At 39.7% G+C, this 19257-nt stretch overlaps 1 protein-coding gene across 1 annotated transcript in view; it reads left to right on the forward strand.

The window, feature by feature from the left end:
- The window catches only part of LOC122794159 (protein ABHD1-like), a 565767-nt gene that overhangs the window by 46174 nt on the left and 500336 nt on the right, over positions 1 to 19257 (forward strand). Inside the window, exon 2 of the mRNA XM_044062358.1 lies at positions 12833 to 12993. Coding sequence (XP_043918293.1) covers positions 12833 to 12993 — 161 coding nt within the window. The remainder of the gene's footprint in view (positions 1 to 12832; positions 12994 to 19257) is intronic.

A 19257-nucleotide genomic window follows, 5' to 3' on the forward strand; every position in this document is an offset into this window, starting at 1 on the left:
CAGTACAGCACCGTAGTGGGGTCAGCAATGCCAATGCAGATGGGCTGTCAAGATAGGGTATGGGTTAATGTGTTCCCAGACAGGCTCATTTCTGTTAAGCAATGCTCCTCCAGGGTAACTTGAAAAACTAACTTGAGTCTTCAAACGGGGGAGAGATGTGATGATGTGAGGTAGTGCCATCTGTGCCAGGGAGAGTAAGGCAGTTCATGTGTAACATATGCCAGCATAGCCAGCAGGATTTTTGTAAAGAATTATATGTAATTTGAATATCAAACTGATTTGTACACATGCTTGTGTTAAAAATGCATTTGTAAAGTTGCTTGTGTTAAAAATGTAGCAACAGTGGGTCCTGCTGGACATAAAAGAAATATACATATGTGTCATACTGTATTATTGTAACTGATGAAATGTCTATATTTTACTAGAGAAAACTGGAAGAGAAGTGGTTAAGCTCAGGCCTGGAAACCTTAACAAATAACTAGAAATTAAACAACTTGGTTTAGGCCATAAATATTTTATCTTACAGGTCTGAATGCAGCCAGAGACACAATGTCTGTGAAAAGCCAGGCTGAGATCCTGCTTTATTGTCCTTAATGGTGAACTGTTTGCTACCCTGGGGTGCCAGAGAATGGCTTGTTAGTTTCTGCAGGAAGGTTGGAAGTGTTTGAATTGTTTTACAGTTTCTAAATGCAGTAATAAACCTTAGCTAAAGTTCCATGTGTGTTGTGACACATCAGTACCAGAACCTGTCTCAGTTTCTAGTGAGAGGGTAGTGTGGGAACCACAGAGTCAGATGACCAGATGTAATGTCATTTTGTAGCCAGCACTGAAATTATATTTGAATACTAGTGAGAGATGTGAGGTGCACACTCTGTTTATGGACCTGACAAGACAGTCATCCAAGTTCATCTTGCCTTGATTTAGTAAGTAACTAGGGAACAGTATTTTGTTTGTCAGTTAGAAAAATATAGTGAGATTAGCTTAATGTAGTTTTTTTTCTGTATCTGTCTGAGTCTTTGCATTGGTTGTGTTTTTTTTATATTTCCTGTGATTGAAACTTTGGTGTTTATTGCAAATAGATATCCAATATTTTCATGTATTTTTATTATTTATTATTAAATATATATAAATCTTTCATTGTGGCTGGTCTTTTAGAAAATATTTAACCTTTGAGAGTACTTGCATTTATTTAGTGGCAGAGTGGCTACACATTCCTGAAAGTCTTACTGCTTGGTTGCACACTACCATTTCTGCAAGTATTCATTTTAATAAGTGTAATTGGGTACCCTGGTAAGAGCCTTAAAGTAGCTGGCTTTGGTTGTTCTGGTGGCAGCAGATCTACCTTTTGCAGTCTGGGTGAAGGTGGCAAAGCCTTTCCCAGGTGGTGCGTGTGTGTGTGTGTGTGTGTGTGTGTGTGTGTGTGTGTGTGTGTGTGTGTGTGTGTGTGTGTGTGTGTGAGCTACTTTGAATAGTGACACTGAGAGCACTGATTTCATTGAGAGGGTGGTGGAGGAATTGGCTTGGAACACTCGGCTAAGGACTCAGCTCTATAGTGGTCAGTGGAGAGTCTTATTTGGGGCCTGGAGAGAAAACACAGCCCAGGGACTGCAGTGTGCATTCCTTGTGTGCTCTTAAGACAAATTGCACTTGGTACAGAGGACTGCATGTGAAGATACCATATATATCTATTTTTCTCTCTGTGAACATTCCTCACCATTGCCAGTGGTGAAGATTGAGGCTCCTTGATCACTGGCCTAGAGGAGGTGTAACACCCAGGCACTATAAGGTTTTGCTCTGAATGGCTGGGTTTCCCTGTTATTACTGATCAATCCTAATTAAAGTATATGAGAAGTTGAAGTTGGATGAAATCACTAAATTCAGCTACCTTAAACATGTTCAGTATGTTAAACAACCAAAATTTGAAATGTTGAACATGTTCAAGGTAGCTGAATTTAGTGATTCCATCCACCTTTAATTGATGTAACTGCATGCCTATAAAATGTAAGAAGCACACATCAATACCTTTTCTGGTGACCATTTCCATGAATGTAGCAACTCTTATCAGAGTTTTTGACAATTTATGTTCTTTGCATTTAAGGGGTTTTGGAATCGAATCTGACTGCTAGGACTGTTGTGGGGGGATAGGGAGCAGTAGCTCACTTATATGACTTGTAAATTCATTTTTTTTCCAGAAATGCAGTCGCAGGTAATTAGATTTCCACTATAGTCTGTTCAAGATGGAATTCCAGAATGGATGTCTAACATGTATGTGTTTCACTGCTTGTGATAAGGAGAGGCCAGTGCAAAGCACTACATATAAAGAAACTCAGAAATGAAAGCACATACATGATTAATAAAGGCTGCAGCATATAATAGAGTTTTAGTGCATAGTGGGGTTTGATACTGAAGCCTGCAATTTTCCCACAATTTATGGACATTATTTTCACACTTTTTGATAACGTTTTTCTCAAGTTTTCTGGAGGACTTAATGGTTTGTCAGCCTGACTGCTGTGATATATGGACATTTAGCATAGCACTGAGTGTAGTAGAGAAGTGATGATGTGATACATTTAGTGAGTATTAAAGTGCTACAGAGGTCCTCAGCATACACATTCAGGGCTCTGGGGGGGGGGGGGGGGGGGGCAAAGAAATATTTGATTTAAAAAAAGTTACAGTGCCATGCAAAGTGCAGGATGTTAACACACTACACAGGAAGAAGGTTGTAACATAAATGAAATGGTTCTTAAGGTTTAATTATTAAGAGACAATAAGTGTTTAGGCTTATCTCAGGGTGGCACAGTGGAGTAGCAGATGGCATTGTCACCTCACAGCAGGAGGTTCTTTGATTTACTGCTTGGCTGGGGTTCCTTCTGTACGGAGTCTTCATGTTCTCCCTTTGTTCACATAGGTTTTCTCCTGGTGCTTCAGTTTCCTCCCATATTCCAAAGACATGCTATAGATGGATTGGACAGTCTAAATTAGCCATATGTGTAAGTGTACATGTGGGTTTGTGGTATGGAAGAGCAACAGTGGCAAGACTAGCCACCCGGTACAATGAATATTGGCTCAAGATTGTCACTGTTGATGTGACTCCCTGACCCCATATGTAAAAACTGGAAAAGGGGTTGTAGATGTGCTTATCACTACTTAATTACCTTCTTATTTAATTAAGGAGGTGATGCGCTAAGAAGGGGCTCCAGACATGAGTGGTGTCAGAGTGCTAAGTGCAAGATATGGAGACATTCCTTCTTGTGGGGCCTCAGCAGTAATAAGAATTTAACAGCTGTTGGTTTATCTCTGTTAATGTTGGGCAGCTATATTAGTTGAAGGTTATTTAGGGGAGGTTTATGATAGCAAACAACAGCTTTGATATTAGAGTGGTAATGTAAGGGGTTATAGATCTCATATAGTATGCCGATATGTAAATGTTCAGCTTTCTCTATCAATGAAACTACAAAAAAAGAGAAACTGAGGGGCTAGAATATTTTCATTGCCTTTATTAGCCAGGCCACGTATGGCTCATTAGCATGTATATCACTGAGATAATGAGATTTTTTACCTTTGCTTACCGTATAGCAAGGGGAAGTTGTTTAACACATATGTGCTTTCCACAGAGAAGTTTCCTACATGCCAGGACTGTTCCCTGGAAGCAGGCCTGTGAATCAATTAAACTGTAAGTAGCTATCTTGGCTATCTCCATATTGATGGCATATGATTGCAGACTGGAATGCATTGTGGAAAAAGCAGGTTTGCCATGTAGGCATCTCCTCCAGGAGTAGTATAGACATACATATACTGATGACAGCATGTACACAATTTGAAATCACTGTAATGCAGTGTTTATGTAGAGATGTCATGGGTCCATCACTCTTTCAGGAGCTATAGTATAACAAACCTGATTGCCTGTGGATTCATTAAAGTTTGATCCAGTGGCAAAAAATGGGTAATGAATCCGGAAGGTTGTTGGACAGATGTACTTCATTTCAAAATACAGAGATAAGATAAGGAAGCTTACTATATTGTTTTCAAAAGTCAGAGATTTGCTTAAAGGCACAGAGTCTAGCTTAGATGCAGTTTTAAAGTCTTCTATATATATAGCAGGCCCAAAACAACTTACATTTATTCAGGAAGAAAAAGCACAGTTATAAAGTATCTTTGACCCCCATACTGACAACTGCTTTTCTCTTCATCATTTAGACTTTCTGTGTGCACCTTCATCAGTGCGGCATTATGCACATGGACCAGGTACTGCTACCATACTCTGTTTTAAGTATTTAAAATGTGGAGAAGAAAGTTATTCTATGAGAAGTAGGTAGCACAAGCATACACAAGTATTTGCACATGCGCATCTTTCTCCTGACCTGATCTGACATTTGTAAGATAGAATTACCTCCATGAGATAATATGGATTGTTCCAGTTACCTGATGCATTTAATATAAATAAATAACAATGAGCTTTTCAAAGAACAGTCTTCCCAGAAACTGTCATAATCTGCTTGTGAAGTGGAATGCTCATTTTATTTGGTGTGTAGGGTATGTGGTTATGAGAAAAAGCCATCCTTGTTATGGGATTTGTTCTAAGTACTTAATGTCAGGAATTCTCTTCCAGCCAAGGAGGAACTTGTCTTTGCTGCTAGAATGCTGCAGATGTCTTGTACTATTTTGTCCTTTGATCTAATTTCCCCTCATTACATTCCTCCTTCCTACTTCAGGCTAATTAACTTTAAAGATATCCAGCCTGTAGTAGAATAATGCCCCAAGCAGGTACAGACAACTTATATCGTTGGTTCATCTACCACTGTAGAGACTTTTATCAGTCCCTCTGTTCACATATACAGCCTGTGTCTTACAGAAAACAACATGTCAGATAAATGGAATGTAGTCTTTCCTGAGCAAACCAAACCACCTACAACCTCACATTTACATCCTGTCTCCATCTTATCCACTGTAGCAAGATATTTGAAAAAAATAATCTACACTCAGCTAATTGAATACCTCAGTAAATATAAACTACTGTCTTGCAGTCAACAAGGTTTTTGGACTGAATGTAGTATTGTGACTACAGCCTGCACATTAACAGAGGAAGTGATGTTTAATATGGACAGGGCCAATCTTTATCAACCCAGTTAAAGCTTTTGAATTGACAGACCACTTCATACTTAGAAGCCATTTGCTAGATTTATGCACGTCAGGAAGCAACCCTCTGGTTCCACACTCGCCTGACCAACAGATACATTTCTGTCAACATTGGCACCTCCAGTTCTTCTCAAGCTCCCTTAAACAAAGGTGTTCCTCGGAGGTCAATCCTAGCACCATTAGTGTTGTCCATCTTTATGAATAAACATCACTATGATGTACCTTAATGCCCAATCATGATGGAAGCTGATTACATGGTGCTGTTGCACTTCCTCCCCACCCTTAAATATCACCTTCAGTTCCACTTCAATAAATTCTCAGCTTAGATTTCCTAGCAAAAAATTCCTCCGCCCTTCCAGAACAAAATCCATGATCTCTGGCACAAAACCAAGACTTGGCAAACTGTCATTAAATCCTTGCATATCAGACCTACAGACAATAATATGCACATTGAAGATGTCTCTTCCTTTAAATACCTAGGTATTTGGATAGTCTTCTCTCTCATCTTTGAAATCCACCTAGATAAAACTAGAAATAAATTACTTCTTGTCTGGACAGATATCCCATTTTCTGTCCTATGATATAAGTTCAGCCATAGACAAAGGCATATTTCAGTCACATTTTGAATATAGCCAACTAGTTATTGCCTCTGCCTCAAAAAAATGAAGTAAAAAAAATCAAATACTATCCAGTAAAATTTGCAGATGTAAAATTCTCTCCCCAGACAAGACCACCAATGCTGAATCATAACAAATGCCAAATGGCTTCCTGTAAGTAAGAGTGCAGACCAGTTATTGGTCTCGTACACATTTAAACACCTACGCTCAAATTAATTTAGCCCTTTAACAGCTAAGCTTTACCAAAAGACACCGTCCTGTGAAATGAAAAGCCAAGACTATAGTGGGCCATAGTTTGAAACAGTCTTTTAAACTTTGGAGTACTAGGCATGGCTTTTCTACTCTAGGCTCCAAACTTTGGATATCTCTTCCAACTCATCTCAAATAAATTGTCTCTTATCCTACATTCAAAACAAATTTGAAGTCCCATCTGTTTATTTAAGCAAAATGTAAATACTTGTAAACAGGACACATATTACAGCTCTTCTAATTATGTCATCAACTCACTTTATCACATGCTTCCTACTTGCATTAACTACATTTTATTTATCCCTAACTCACTCTTTTATTCTTATATAGGTTTATAGGTGAATACTAGGATGTTCTTCGTGTTTCACTGTTGCAGTCATTACATTTAGGTAATCCTGCTGGCAGGTTGCCCTCAGTCGGCCTGAATTCCAAAGTCTTCGGTCCTGCATCGGTTGCTGTCGCCCCTTCCCTGACGTCAGGTCATCAGGGGTATAAAAGATGCAGCTGACGCCATTTTCTTCAGTCTTTCTTGCTGTGCGGTGCCCAAAGCAGAAGCAGTTCGGAAGTGCCAGTCGGCCGACTCCTGAGATTTTCATGCTCGAGTTTCAGATCCGAAGTCTTCATTAAAAGCTAAGTACCCCATTGGGGAAACTTTTTTCTTGCTCCAGACCGATGTCAGAAAAAGTTAATAATTGTATTTCTTATGGGAAGCAAATACCTCATAAGGACTTTCATTCTTACTGCATTCCTTGCCTAGGCCCTGACCATGACATTTCTAGTTCTCAGTTTTGTGCCAGATTTAACCAACGCACTATTAAGCGTCGGTACGATTTTGCACTAAGCTATTTTGGGAGCAGATTTAATTATATAATGTCGTCGGATAGCCATCCAACTAAAGGAGTTCACAAAAAGCACAAAGAAAAAGAAAAAGACAGGCAACCAAGGTCTAAAACCGACGACGAAGCTTCTCCTAAGCCAGTCACCGGTCTGCCGGTTCTCAGTGAGGCGCTTTCGCAGCCCCTGACGCCTGCTACTTTAGAGTTGCAGGCCGCTACTGACACCCACGTGGAGTTGGTCAGGCCGCTTGACACTCAAGGTATTGGCGCCTCGGAGACTATTCCCTCAGATGGGTCCGGAGCCGCTGAGCAGGCATCGGCTTCTGAGGGTGTATTCAGACCTAAACAATTATACATTAAACCAACTTCAGCTTCAAAGACAAAGACTAAGCACCTTTAGAAGCAAAGAAACAAGTTCACCAGCCACATGGACAGGCCTCCATGCCCAAAAAGCAGATGCACAAAATGGCCAAAAACTTAATTACCTTGATCAGGGGTTCTCATCCCCTCCTGATAAGAGGCCTAGGCAAGAGACAGAGTATGAATCTTCAGATCAGGTTTCCATTTCCTCTGATTCTTCTTCTGATCAGGAATGTTCTGTTCCCCCCCTATGAGGATTCTGACGCTGAAGAATCTCTTCCTTCAGCTTTTCCTCCTGAGGACTATTCCTTTGGGGAAACCTTGCATACCATGAGGGAGCATTTCCACTGGGAGAGCCAAGATTTTTCCGAATCTAAGAAGAGGCTCAGGGACTTCCTTCTACTGCCTCAGCACAGGCCTCTAGCTATTCCACCTGTGTTAGATATTGTAGATGATGTGTTTTCAGAGTCTAGTCTGACTCCTGACTCCTTACCTCTAGCTCCTGTTAAGCCTGACAAATACTACAGGGTTCCTGACTCTCATAAATTCCTTTTCAAAAACCCTGCTGCAAACCCAGAAACTATTTCTCAGGGTCACAAAGGGGTTAAGGCTTCCACTGCAAAAAAACCCTACCCCCTCTGACAGAGATTCTAGGGCATTGGATAGATGGGGAAAAAAGATTTACACATCTGCTACCTTGGCTATAAGGGCTTTAAACTGCCAATTTCATATGCTCACATATCAGCAATATGTCATGACACTGCTTAAACAGAAAATGTTGGTAAATTCTGAATGTGCAGATAACAAAGAAATGCAGGATTTATTGCATGCAGCTGAACAAGTTGGAAAGCATACTTTGCAATGTGGTTTTGATTCTCTGGAGGCCTCCTGCAGGCCGCTGTTACGGGTTCTGTAATTAGGAGGCACGCTTGTTTAAAGGAACAAAATCTGCCTGATCATGTCAAAGCTAAATTATTAGATGCGCCATTACAGCATGATACCTTGTTTGGTGTTAAGGCAGAAGAGGTGTTAAAGAAAATGAAGGACAAAGCTAAATCTATGCAAACGGCCAAAGATTTTTTTACAAGTACAGCCACCTAGGTTTAGCAGACACTGGCCTACAAAGAATTGGTCTTTTCCAGTGTCAGACAGACCTCAAAGGGGCAGATCCCAGCCGCAAGGTTCATACAGGTCTAAGCAATGGGGAGATTCTACCACCAAAAGTGGAAAAGACAAATCACAACCATACAGGAAGCAGTCCCAATGACTTCCCCCTGCCAGCACCAAGCACTTATCTACTGGCAGCACCCTTAGGGGGTAAATTAGCACTTTTTTCTCAAAATTGGCACATTATAACCCAGGATAAATGGGTTCTAAACATAGTGTCACAAGGCTACAAGTTTCACTTCCATACCCTGCCAAGGGCACACGGTTGGCCAGACCTGCCAAAACATTAATGGGCAGAGGCTCAAAAACAAGTCTCATCCCTCATGGACATGGGGGCTATTCAACAAGTGCCACAGCAAGAGCAGGGGTAAGGATTTCACTCAAGACTGTTCTTGGTACCCAGAAAGGACAAAACATGTAGACCAATACTGGACCTATCTATTCTAAAAACTTTCCTGGATATACCAAAACTCAAGATGTTGACCCTACAGCAGCTTCTGCCCATGCTGGGCAGAAAGGCTTGGCTGGTCACTTTAGACCTAAAAGAGGCATACATGCATGTTCCAATCAGACAATCATGCAGAAGATACCTCAGATTCAAGGCTGATTCAAAGCATTATCAATTCTCTGCACTGCCCTTTGGCTTATCTACTGCGCCCAGGGTCTTCACAAAGTGCCTGGCACCAGTAATTGCTTTCTGCAGACAAGGAGGAATACAAATATATCCTAACTTGGACGACTGCCTCATTCAAGCAGAGAACAAGGACATCCTACTACAGCATCTGGCATTTGTGAAAATACTTTTACCATGCCTAGGGTACACAGTCAACGAAAAGAAATCAAAACTAGTACCCTCTCAAGAGATAATATTCCTGGGTGCAAGCTTAAATACAACTGCCCAGATGGCTTATCTCACACTAGACAAACAAAGGCAACTGACTACCTATTTCAAGGAAATGGCAACAAAGGCCCAGTTATCTGCATGAAAAATTCTGCAGGCTTTGGGCTTCATGGCATCCTGCATCTTACTAATTCCATATGCAAGACTGCATATGAGGAAACTTCAATGGTACCTAAAAAGTGTCTGGACACAACATTGCCACAGCCTGGAAACAATGATTACTCTCATTCCCTGCCTGCAACAGGAGTTTTGATGGTGGGCAAAGGCTTGCCACCAAAACAAAGGACAGTCATTCTCACTACCCCCAGCCAGGCAGAGCCTAACGCCGGATGCATCAGATTATACCTGGGAGGCCCACATGGCAGGAAGAGACATTCAAGGCACCTGGTCCACAAATCAAATGCATCTACATATCAATCAAAAAGAGATGCTAGCTGTTCAAAATGCTCTGACAGCCTTCGAGGACCTAATTCATCCGGGACAACTACTGATAAAGACAGACAATACCATGGTCATGTGGTACATAAACAAGCAGGGGGGGGCATGCATTCTTACCCCCTTTGCAGACTAGCCATGACTTTATGGGACACAGCATTGACTTACCAAGTTCATCTGCAGGCACAATTCCTGCCAGGAAAGGACAATACTCTGGCAGACGAACTAAGCAGAAACCTCATGGATCCCCATGAGTGGCACCTGGATCCATAAGTCTTCAGCATGATAGCAAAGAAATGGGGATGCCCGGACATAGATCTATTTGCCTCCCCTCACAACTATCAACTAAAAAGATTCTGCACAAGGACTTATCACAGACAAGCATGGAAAGTGGACGCCTTATCTTTCAACTGGAAAAACCTATCAGTATATGCCTTTCCTCCACTGCCTCTCCTCCCCAAGGTACTCCTAAAGGTGAGACAGGAAAAACCAAAAATGATTCTGATTTCCCCAGACTGGCCCCACCAGTACTGGTATCCGATCTTAAGGAACTTGTCTCAATGCTCAGCCTGGACCTTACCTCAAATACCTCACCTACTGTCCCAACAAAACAATCAGATTCTGCACAGCCAACTCAGGACTCTAAACCTGGCAGCATGGTGGATAATGTAGCCGTACAAAGCTCACCTCTCAGTAAAGCTGTGATGGATGTCATTTTGGAAGCCAGAAGGCCTAATACTAGAACATCCTATGCTGGAAAATGGAAGAGATTTTGTGCTTGGAACCAAGCTCAAGGAACTGACACAGCTGTACCAAATATTCCTCAGATTTTGCACTACTTAACTGAGATGCTGGACAAAGGCCTATCTTTTTCATCAATTAAAATTCATGCCTCTGCCATTTCGGCTCATTACAGTACAGAGCCACCACTCTTTTCTCATCCTTTATTAAGGCAGTACCTCAGAGGAGCCAAAAATTTAAGGCCTCCAAGGAGACCGCCAATGCCTGCATGGGACCTCAATTATGTATTGGAAAAAACTCACCCTATCTCCTTTTGAGCCAGCTGCTACTGCGGATATAAAGTTCTTATCTTGGAAAACAGCTCTGCTCCTAGCAATAACTTCTGCAAGATGAGTGTCAGTGGTACAGGCTCTCATGGCTGTGGAACCTTTTATCATTTTTTATCCAGACAGGGTCTCTCTGAGGACAAACCCTACATTTATGCCTAAGGTGGTGTCCAGTGTAGCCCTTAACCAAACTATTCATTCGCCAACTTTTTATCCAAATCCACAGAACAAGGGGGAGAAAATTCTGCATTCTTTGGACGTACACAGACAACTTAGATTCTATTTGGACAAAACTAAAGTTTTCAGAAAGACAGAACAATTACTAGTGGCATATGCTGCAGGATCACAAGGAAAGGCTATCTCCAAGCAGACTATTTCAAAGTGGATAGGTCACTGCATTCGTTTCTGCTACTCTCAGCATGGCAAGCTAGTGCCTAAGGGAGTTAGGCCACATTCAACCAGAGCAGCAGCCACTTCGGCAGCCTTTCTCAGGGGAGTACCAACCAAAGACATTTTAGAGGCTGCTACTTGGAGTTCAGTGCACACCTTTACAAAGCATTACAATCTGCCACTTTACTCTAAATCCAGAGCAGGCTTTGCCACTGCAGTTCTGCAGGGCCTCATAGCCGCTCCTAATATTGTTTAGCTCCAGCCCACCAACCATAGCTTTGGGACTCTACCCAACTGTAATGACTGCAACAGTGAAACACAAAGAACATAGCACAGTTGTGTACACTTACCATAAATGTAGATGTTCGAGTGTATTCACTGTTGCAGTCCAGGTTACCCACCCGCCATCCCCCTTATTTCTGCTGGAACTTATCTTTACTTCTGTGATCTATACAATCTATGTGGTGTATTTGCTTGTAGATGAAGGTAAAGTTTATTTTGGTGCATGTATGTTTTATATATATACCTAGCCTACCCTTCTGGGGGCACCTGACATCTGGGGCAAGAAAAACTGAAGAAAATGGCGTCGGCTGCGTCTTTTATACCCCTGACGACCTGACATCAGGGAAGGGGCAACAGCAACTGATGCAGGACCCACGACTTTGGAAGTCAGGCTCACTGAGGGCAACCTGCAAGCAGGATTACCCAAATGTAATGACTGCAACAGTGAATACACTCGAACATCTACATTTATGGTAAGTGTACACAACTGTACTCTAATTGTCCTGAAGGGCTATTTTTAAGTCTAGCCAATAACTGGTGGTCAGAATCAAACCCTGTAGCTTGTGTCTAAAAGATGAAAACTTTAGCCATTATAGCAACCCTGCCCCTATTGTTTTTTGTTCTTTTCTTCCTCGTATATTGAACCTGTATAAATATACAAATAATTGTGATGTGAACACACTAATCTGTGACTTTTTTTTGTTGTTACTGAGATGTTGCAAGATTACTTAATACTTGTACTGGTTTTATCCATTATACTATCCAAATTAATCTGTAGCACTGTCATGACTTCTCTAGGCTGAGACTGAAGCTGGATTAGGGAGATCAAGGCTCTGCTCTAGTCAACAGATTAAAAATAATTATTGTGCGTTGCTATTATGCTTTTCCTGCCGCAGTGATCCCATTGCTAGTCTCTCTATTAGGAGACTAAGGTATTATCTAGTTGTGTAATTTGTTGGGATGTGTGTATGTGTGTGTTTGTTGGGTATACAGCAGTCTTGTGTTCTGTTATCATTTTATGATTTGCTTACAGGACTGCAGCTGTGGGTCAGGGTCTATGTTCTATACTATGTAATGATATTGCTAATTCAGAATTGTTTGACTCACCCTGATGTGATGCATCATTGTCATCAAGCATGGATTCTGGGGCAGAACACAATCTGTTGCATGAATGGAAATTTATGTATAAAACTATGAATAGTAGAAAATGTTTGTTTCATACATGTTGCAGCCAGGCCTCATTGAGGATTAGTCCCTAAATAAAGGGGTAATTGTTGACTTAAATGTGACAGCTGAGCTTCCTGTGCTTTATCCAACATGCTGTAAGAGTGTTGCCATTTTCTTATTAGAGTACTGTGCATTCCTGTAACACTTTTTATTTCTGTATTTCAGAGACCTCTTCTTGTAACTGGCAGGCATTTTGCTTCTTTTCTGGAAAAGAACTGTCCTATCATTAAAGAGAAATACTATCCAACACTTTGGTGTGTGGAAGGCCATTTACAAACCTTGGTGCGGCCATTAATGAAGTCAAGGCCTAGAGTGACCTACAGAAAGTAAGTCATTATTGTAGTTTAAGGAAAAGAAAGTGTAATATACGCAGGGTGCATGACAATGAATACAGTAGGGTCCTGTTACTGTAGCAGAGAAATGGTCAGTCTAATGGTTTAACTAATTCTTAATTGTGTGTGAGTTATAAAACGTGGTTATGAAAATTAAGTATATTTTTGTGAAAAGGAGACAAATTGCACATCCATATGTCACAAAACATGGTACAGTATCCTTATAACTGATTAGTACCAGGGGCTGCAGCATTGTGGAGTGGACTTTTGTGAGTTCTGATCTGCACTGTCACTGAGGATTGGTATAGACAGCTTTTGAAAACCGTGCTGATATACAAATTCAGATGGAAAGCCAAGCAGCCTTGTTAGTTCATGGGTGAATACTAGGCTGATTTAATTGCAGAAGGGCTTTTTAAGATTATCTATGTTTCCTAAGGTGTGGATCAAACTGTGCACTTTGTGTTTGTGAGGAAAACACACTGACCAGTATGCTAACCCCCAAGCCTTGTTAGTTGGAGCTAGTAATGCCCAAAATAAAAAGTGACTACTGCACCAGTCATTGATTTTTGTGTATATGCACAAGGAAAATACTAGGCCAAAAGAACTTGCCCGATATAAGACATTCTTTGCAAGAGCACAAGGCCCTAAAGAAATTATAGGTGCTTATGTTGCTGAGCTGAAGAGGGACAACGATTTTAAATTTATTAGATGTCAAGATTTGTGTACACCTTGTTGAACCTGTTAAACTTCCACCTGGACTAAATCTACATGTATTCATTTAACTATACATACCATTTAGCTGTGTTATTGTTTTGTCTTGCTATACTACAAAAAGTTGTAGTTACTGAATACATGACAAATCTAATTTTCTCTCATCACCTTTAATACTGCACATAAACAACAGCATGTTAAAAGTATAAATTGAGTTTGTTTTTATTTGCTTTAAAGTCCAAGAAGTGACTGAAAAGGGTCCTTATCCTGTCTCATTTGCCTGGTTAACAAACCCAAATATGTAAATAAAAATTACTCCATCTCTTAGAGATTGTTTTTTATCTGTAGTATAAGAAATAATGAAGTAAGGGACAAACTGTCATGAGAAATAGACCTTCTGTGGATATGTGTAGAGCAAATGAGATTACTATTTTGCTGTTAAAATAATTAAATGATGAAAAGGAGGGAGTGTAAGATAAAATGTGAAGCAAATAGTAAGGTAAAATGAGAAATGAAGGCAGGACAAGATCTAATAAATAATTTTGAAATTAATCTTTCAGTAGGAGTGTCTGTAAAACAGTCCTGTAGAATCTTTGCTAGGAAAGGTCATTATGCAGAAATGTATACATAGAAAATCAAGTGTGTTGAAAAGAACTTGTTTGTTGTTGGTGTGCAGAAATATGTAAATTAATGTTTTATTGGTACTATGGAAATTAATAGATTTGATCATAAAAGGTGAGACTGGAGCAAGCTAGACTTTGGCAAGAAGTAGCACTAATTAATGGACAGAATGTGGCATTTATCCTTGACACAGGCAAACAGTGTAATATTGTACCAGAAAATACTTTTAAACAGCTGAGACTAGATGTCTTTGAAGTGAGAGAGAAAGATGTTTATTTGAAACTATTCTGCCCAATGGTTGACAGCATTAGGTCAGGTTCTGATGACTTGTACATAAACAAGACCAAACAATGTAGCTTTATTTTTTATAGTTGCAAGTTTCAGCTAAAATTAATTTTCCTGTTTTGCGTCTTGTGACAAATTACAGACCAAGTGATTCCAGAGACCATTTGCACCTTGCCATTGCTTACCCTATATCTAAAAGGACAAAGTAGGTTGGTTTGTCTAGGAATGAGTTTGCAAATACACATCCAGTCACCAGGGTTTTATTTGAAAGACACAAGGGTGTTACTTTGCTTAACATTGGGGGTATTTTATTCCAGAGATGAGGTAAACAAGTAATTAATCTCTTCTTCCATTCAGTTTGATTTAAATGTTGATATAGATTTAAGCCCTTACTGCTGGTGTTTGTGGAAATACAGGAAATCAAGCGATCCGCGGTGGTGGTGCTGCGGTAGCGTTGTCGCCTCACAGTAAGACGCTGTCTGGTTCGATTCTCAGCTAGAGCATCTTCTGTGTGGAGACATGCATGAATGGGTGTACCTTCGTTGAAGATTGTGCGTCAGGGCTGGTAACTCGGCACGTAAAAATCAACTACCAATCATTAGCGGACCGGAGTTCCGCTGTGGTGACCCCTAACCGGGAAAAGCCGAAAGACACAACAAGGGAGGTTGAGTCTCTAATGGTATGGAAAGCTAAACATAGATCTCCATGCAAGAGTATATAAGAGGCTGAGTATAGGGATATGGCTTCAGTCCTTTCCAGGTAGTCCAGGGTCTTTAGGCTAGTAGTCTTCTTTGTTAGGAATCTCATGGGCCTTTCTAGTTGCCAGATATGTCTTGATAGATGTATATCAATGCAGGCATTGTACTGCTTAATTTGTTAATTGCAGGTGTGTACAGAAGAATGATTATTTATTTTAATCCGAATGATATGCCTTTAAATATTAGTCATACAAAATAGAAAGATTTTCTGACCACTGATGCTGTGTGGTGGTCAAAACAGAGAGAGCATTGTTGGCCCAGGTACAAAAGATTCTGTCTACATTGTCAGTTTGGAGTGGAGTGTTGGCTATACTATATGTTGAGGGGGAATTTTTTATTATTTTATTTTTATTTTACATTTGTTGACTGGGCTAGTCTAACTGGATATATGTCCATTTTCAGTAGAGGCCCGGGGAGAAAAGCTCCAAGAATGAACAGTGACAAAGTTAACAATATATAAAAGACATTAAAAATCATAATGCAGAGGTAGCATTGGTCAAAAGAAAAATTATAATAATAAAATTTTAAGCAATAAAAGTTATACTACAAATTATACTAAACAATTGTACTAAACACAATAGTAGGTATGAGCAAAACCCAAATTAAGAGAGAAAAGCCCTCATATTTTACCTCTTACTATGAAGAAAAGAGTAGTAACTAGATTTGGAGGCAGAGGTTAGAGGAGTAGGGAAAGGGGTAAGAGAAGGAAGGGGAAAAATATATCAGTCTGGGTTAGCACATGGACAAAGCCAATGAGTTTTAAGATATTCTTTAAGATGTTTTTTAAATAGAGAAGTAGAAGCAAGGGTTGGTAATTCAGAAGGAAGCTGATTCCAGTTTTTACATGCTGTGTTTGAGAAGAGAGAGTCACCAGCTTTGTTGTTGGATTTAATCGAGGAAACTAGGAGCTTATTAGCAGAGCGTAGTGTAGCTATATTTTTATATGGTGTAATCAGATTAGTGAGGATAGGGGCGTTGTTGGGGTGGTATAGGGTCTTTTGAGTGATAAGTAATTGTTGATAGAGTATATGGTTCTGCAGTTCTAGCCATTCATGTTTTTTGAGGTTGAGGCAGTGGTGAGTTTTAAAGGGGGAGCATGTGATAAATCTAGCTATGTTATTATTTGTTTTCCAAATGTGACAATACTGTACTTTTTTGCATTTTATTTCCCACAAATTAATGTTTAGTGTGAGTAAACTCTTGCGGTAACAAACTGGTATTGGATTTTTTTTTTTACAATCACACCCAGCTTGTAGTCATCTACAAAAATATTAAGATTTGCTCAGCACTGGACACAAACCAGGGTTTCTTGCAGACAAGAATATAAAAGCTCCAAGTTGTGTACATTCAATGCACCATTAGGCATTACAATGTACACAGTTTAGAGTTTTAGTCAATGCATCATTAGGCTACAGCAGGGTTAGCCACCCAGCAGTGTGAACTTTGACTCTAGATGATGGTCACTGTTGATATGACACACCAACCCCCATGTACAGAATTGGGGAAAAAGGGGCTTAATGCCGAATGTGCCATTTGGAAGGCATAGATCCCCAGGATTTCTGTCTAATATTTCACCGACACCATAGGTGTTGCAAAAAGGTGTTGCTCTAACTATTGAAGATTTGAAAGGTTTTGTAAAGTTAATTGGTGATCTATCAGAATGGAGTCCGACACAAGAATAACATGGCAGGAGACTGATATTGCTGTTGAATAATTAAAGACAATATAATTTCAAGCTAAATAACAGCAAATGTAAAATTGGTTTAACAGTTCTGAAGTATCGTCATCTTATTCTAATGTCAGAAAGACTGCAAACTGACCCAGAAAAAAAAATGATCAATTTTGGAAATGCCAAGACTAAAAGACAAATGGACACTGCTAGTGTTTCAATTAATAATGTAGTAGCTTGCAAAAGTTACACCTACTAGCCTCTAATACAGTTACAAGAGCATGATGTAGCCAGGGAATTGAACTATGAACAGGAAACAAGTTTTTGAAATTCTCAAAAAGAATTTGTAGATGGTCCATCATTAAATACCTAGATAGGAATAAATCAGTCATGTTGGAAGCAATTGTCAGCAAAGCTGTTTGTAAGCTGTGATTATATGGGAGTGCAGACCATTTATCTATTGGTCAAGAGCACTTACAAGTGCACAAATGAGAGATGCTCAGATAGAAAAGGAACTGTTAGCAATAAATGCACATAAGAAATGTATATATCTGTGTGGTAAACATTTTCAGGTGGAAATAGACCACAAACCATTGCAGCACCTGTCCAGAAAGTTTGTCCAGAACACTCTTCCTGCATTGCAGATGATATTTAATTTACAGACACATGATCTGAAACTGAAACACAAACTGTAGATCAGTATATGTGTATATACCTTTAAGAAGCTATCCAAGGGCTTGCACTAGAGTATAAATACTGAGCTCGTGTGATCCTGACTGGCATTTTCTAGTTAGCCATTGAGATGTGAACATATATGTATGTAAGCTCTCTTTGTTAACTAGTTTGTTCATATTTAATGATGCTGCTATCCATCCTGATGTATTATTTATATATATATATATATATATATATATATATATATATATATATATTAAAGCATCTGAATGAAACCCCAAGTGATCTTATTTGTAACACAGACGAACGAGTGACATGGTGACAGAAGTGTCATATCCAAAGAGACATGGTATCAGAAACTGCATATCTAAAGGAAGTGGTAGCAGAAGCAGCCAGCATATCTAAAGGGCTTGAAGTCAGAACTGCATACTAAAGGGGCATGAAGTTTAAAATAGCTTGGCGAAAATTATTTAATGCACTAATCCCGATGCTGGTGGAATATACAGCAGTAGACCATCTCAAAATTGTGCATACTTCGTAAAACAGATCAGAAATGAATTTCAGGTATTAAAACTTGCTCAGCACTATTTCTTTTTTGCATAATATGAAAATGGGCATACAGAACGTTGTAAATAATTTTCGCATAACCAGATATGTATTATATTGATAAAAATATTCAAATTACTACGGAAATGTTTGAAATAAAGTCCAAATTGCATAAAATTAATACAATAAAGGGAAACGACTGCATTTTTCACAAAGCATATGTACATTCGTATTAAGCAAAGATATCAGAGTTTTCAGAACTGTATAAAGTGTTCGCATGTTTGTGCAGTGTTACAGTAAAGTTATTTCGCAAAGTATAGCCATTACAAAGCATATTTCGCAAAGTAAAGTATTTTGAAGAGTTTATTGTGCATTTGGATATTGTTAAAAGCTCACAGAGCAGTTTGTTCGTACATAATTACAAAGGCCATATTTTCATTGTGTGCATATTTTGTGGGCATGGCAGATGGATTTCGAAAACCCAGTGCACTTGTGTTTGACAGTAATATTGCTGAGAACTGGAGAGTGTTTGAGCAAGAATACATTTTCATACAGGCTGCATTTTCTGATAAAGATGACTGTACAAAGGCATTTATTCTGCTTAATTTAGCTGGCTCAGAAGCTGTAGAAAGGAATGCTCATTTATGAATGCACCTGCTGTTTATTCTGAAGAGGGAGAAAACCATTATACTGATGTTCTTCGTGTTTCACTGTTGCATTCATCACATTTGGGTTATCTGCTTGCAGTAGCCCTCAGTCGGCCTGATTAACAAAGTCTTGGGTCCTGCGTCAGTTGCTGTCTCTTCTTCCATGACGTCAGGTCATCAGGGGTATAAAACATGCAGCCGACGCCATTACATCAGTCTTTCTTGCCGTGCGGTGCCCGAAGCAGAAGCAGTTCGCAAATGCCGGTCGGCCGACTCTTGAAATTTTCGTTTTTGAGTTTCAGAATCGAAGTCTTCAACTAAAAGCTAAGCACCCCATTGGGGAAAC

The sequence above is a fragment of the Protopterus annectens genome, chromosome 2.part1 (assembly GCF_019279795.1).
Source record: "Protopterus annectens isolate FY-2018-M chromosome 2.part1, PAN1.0, whole genome shotgun sequence".
Lineage (NCBI taxonomy): Eukaryota > Metazoa > Chordata > Ceratodontiformes > Protopteridae > Protopterus > Protopterus annectens.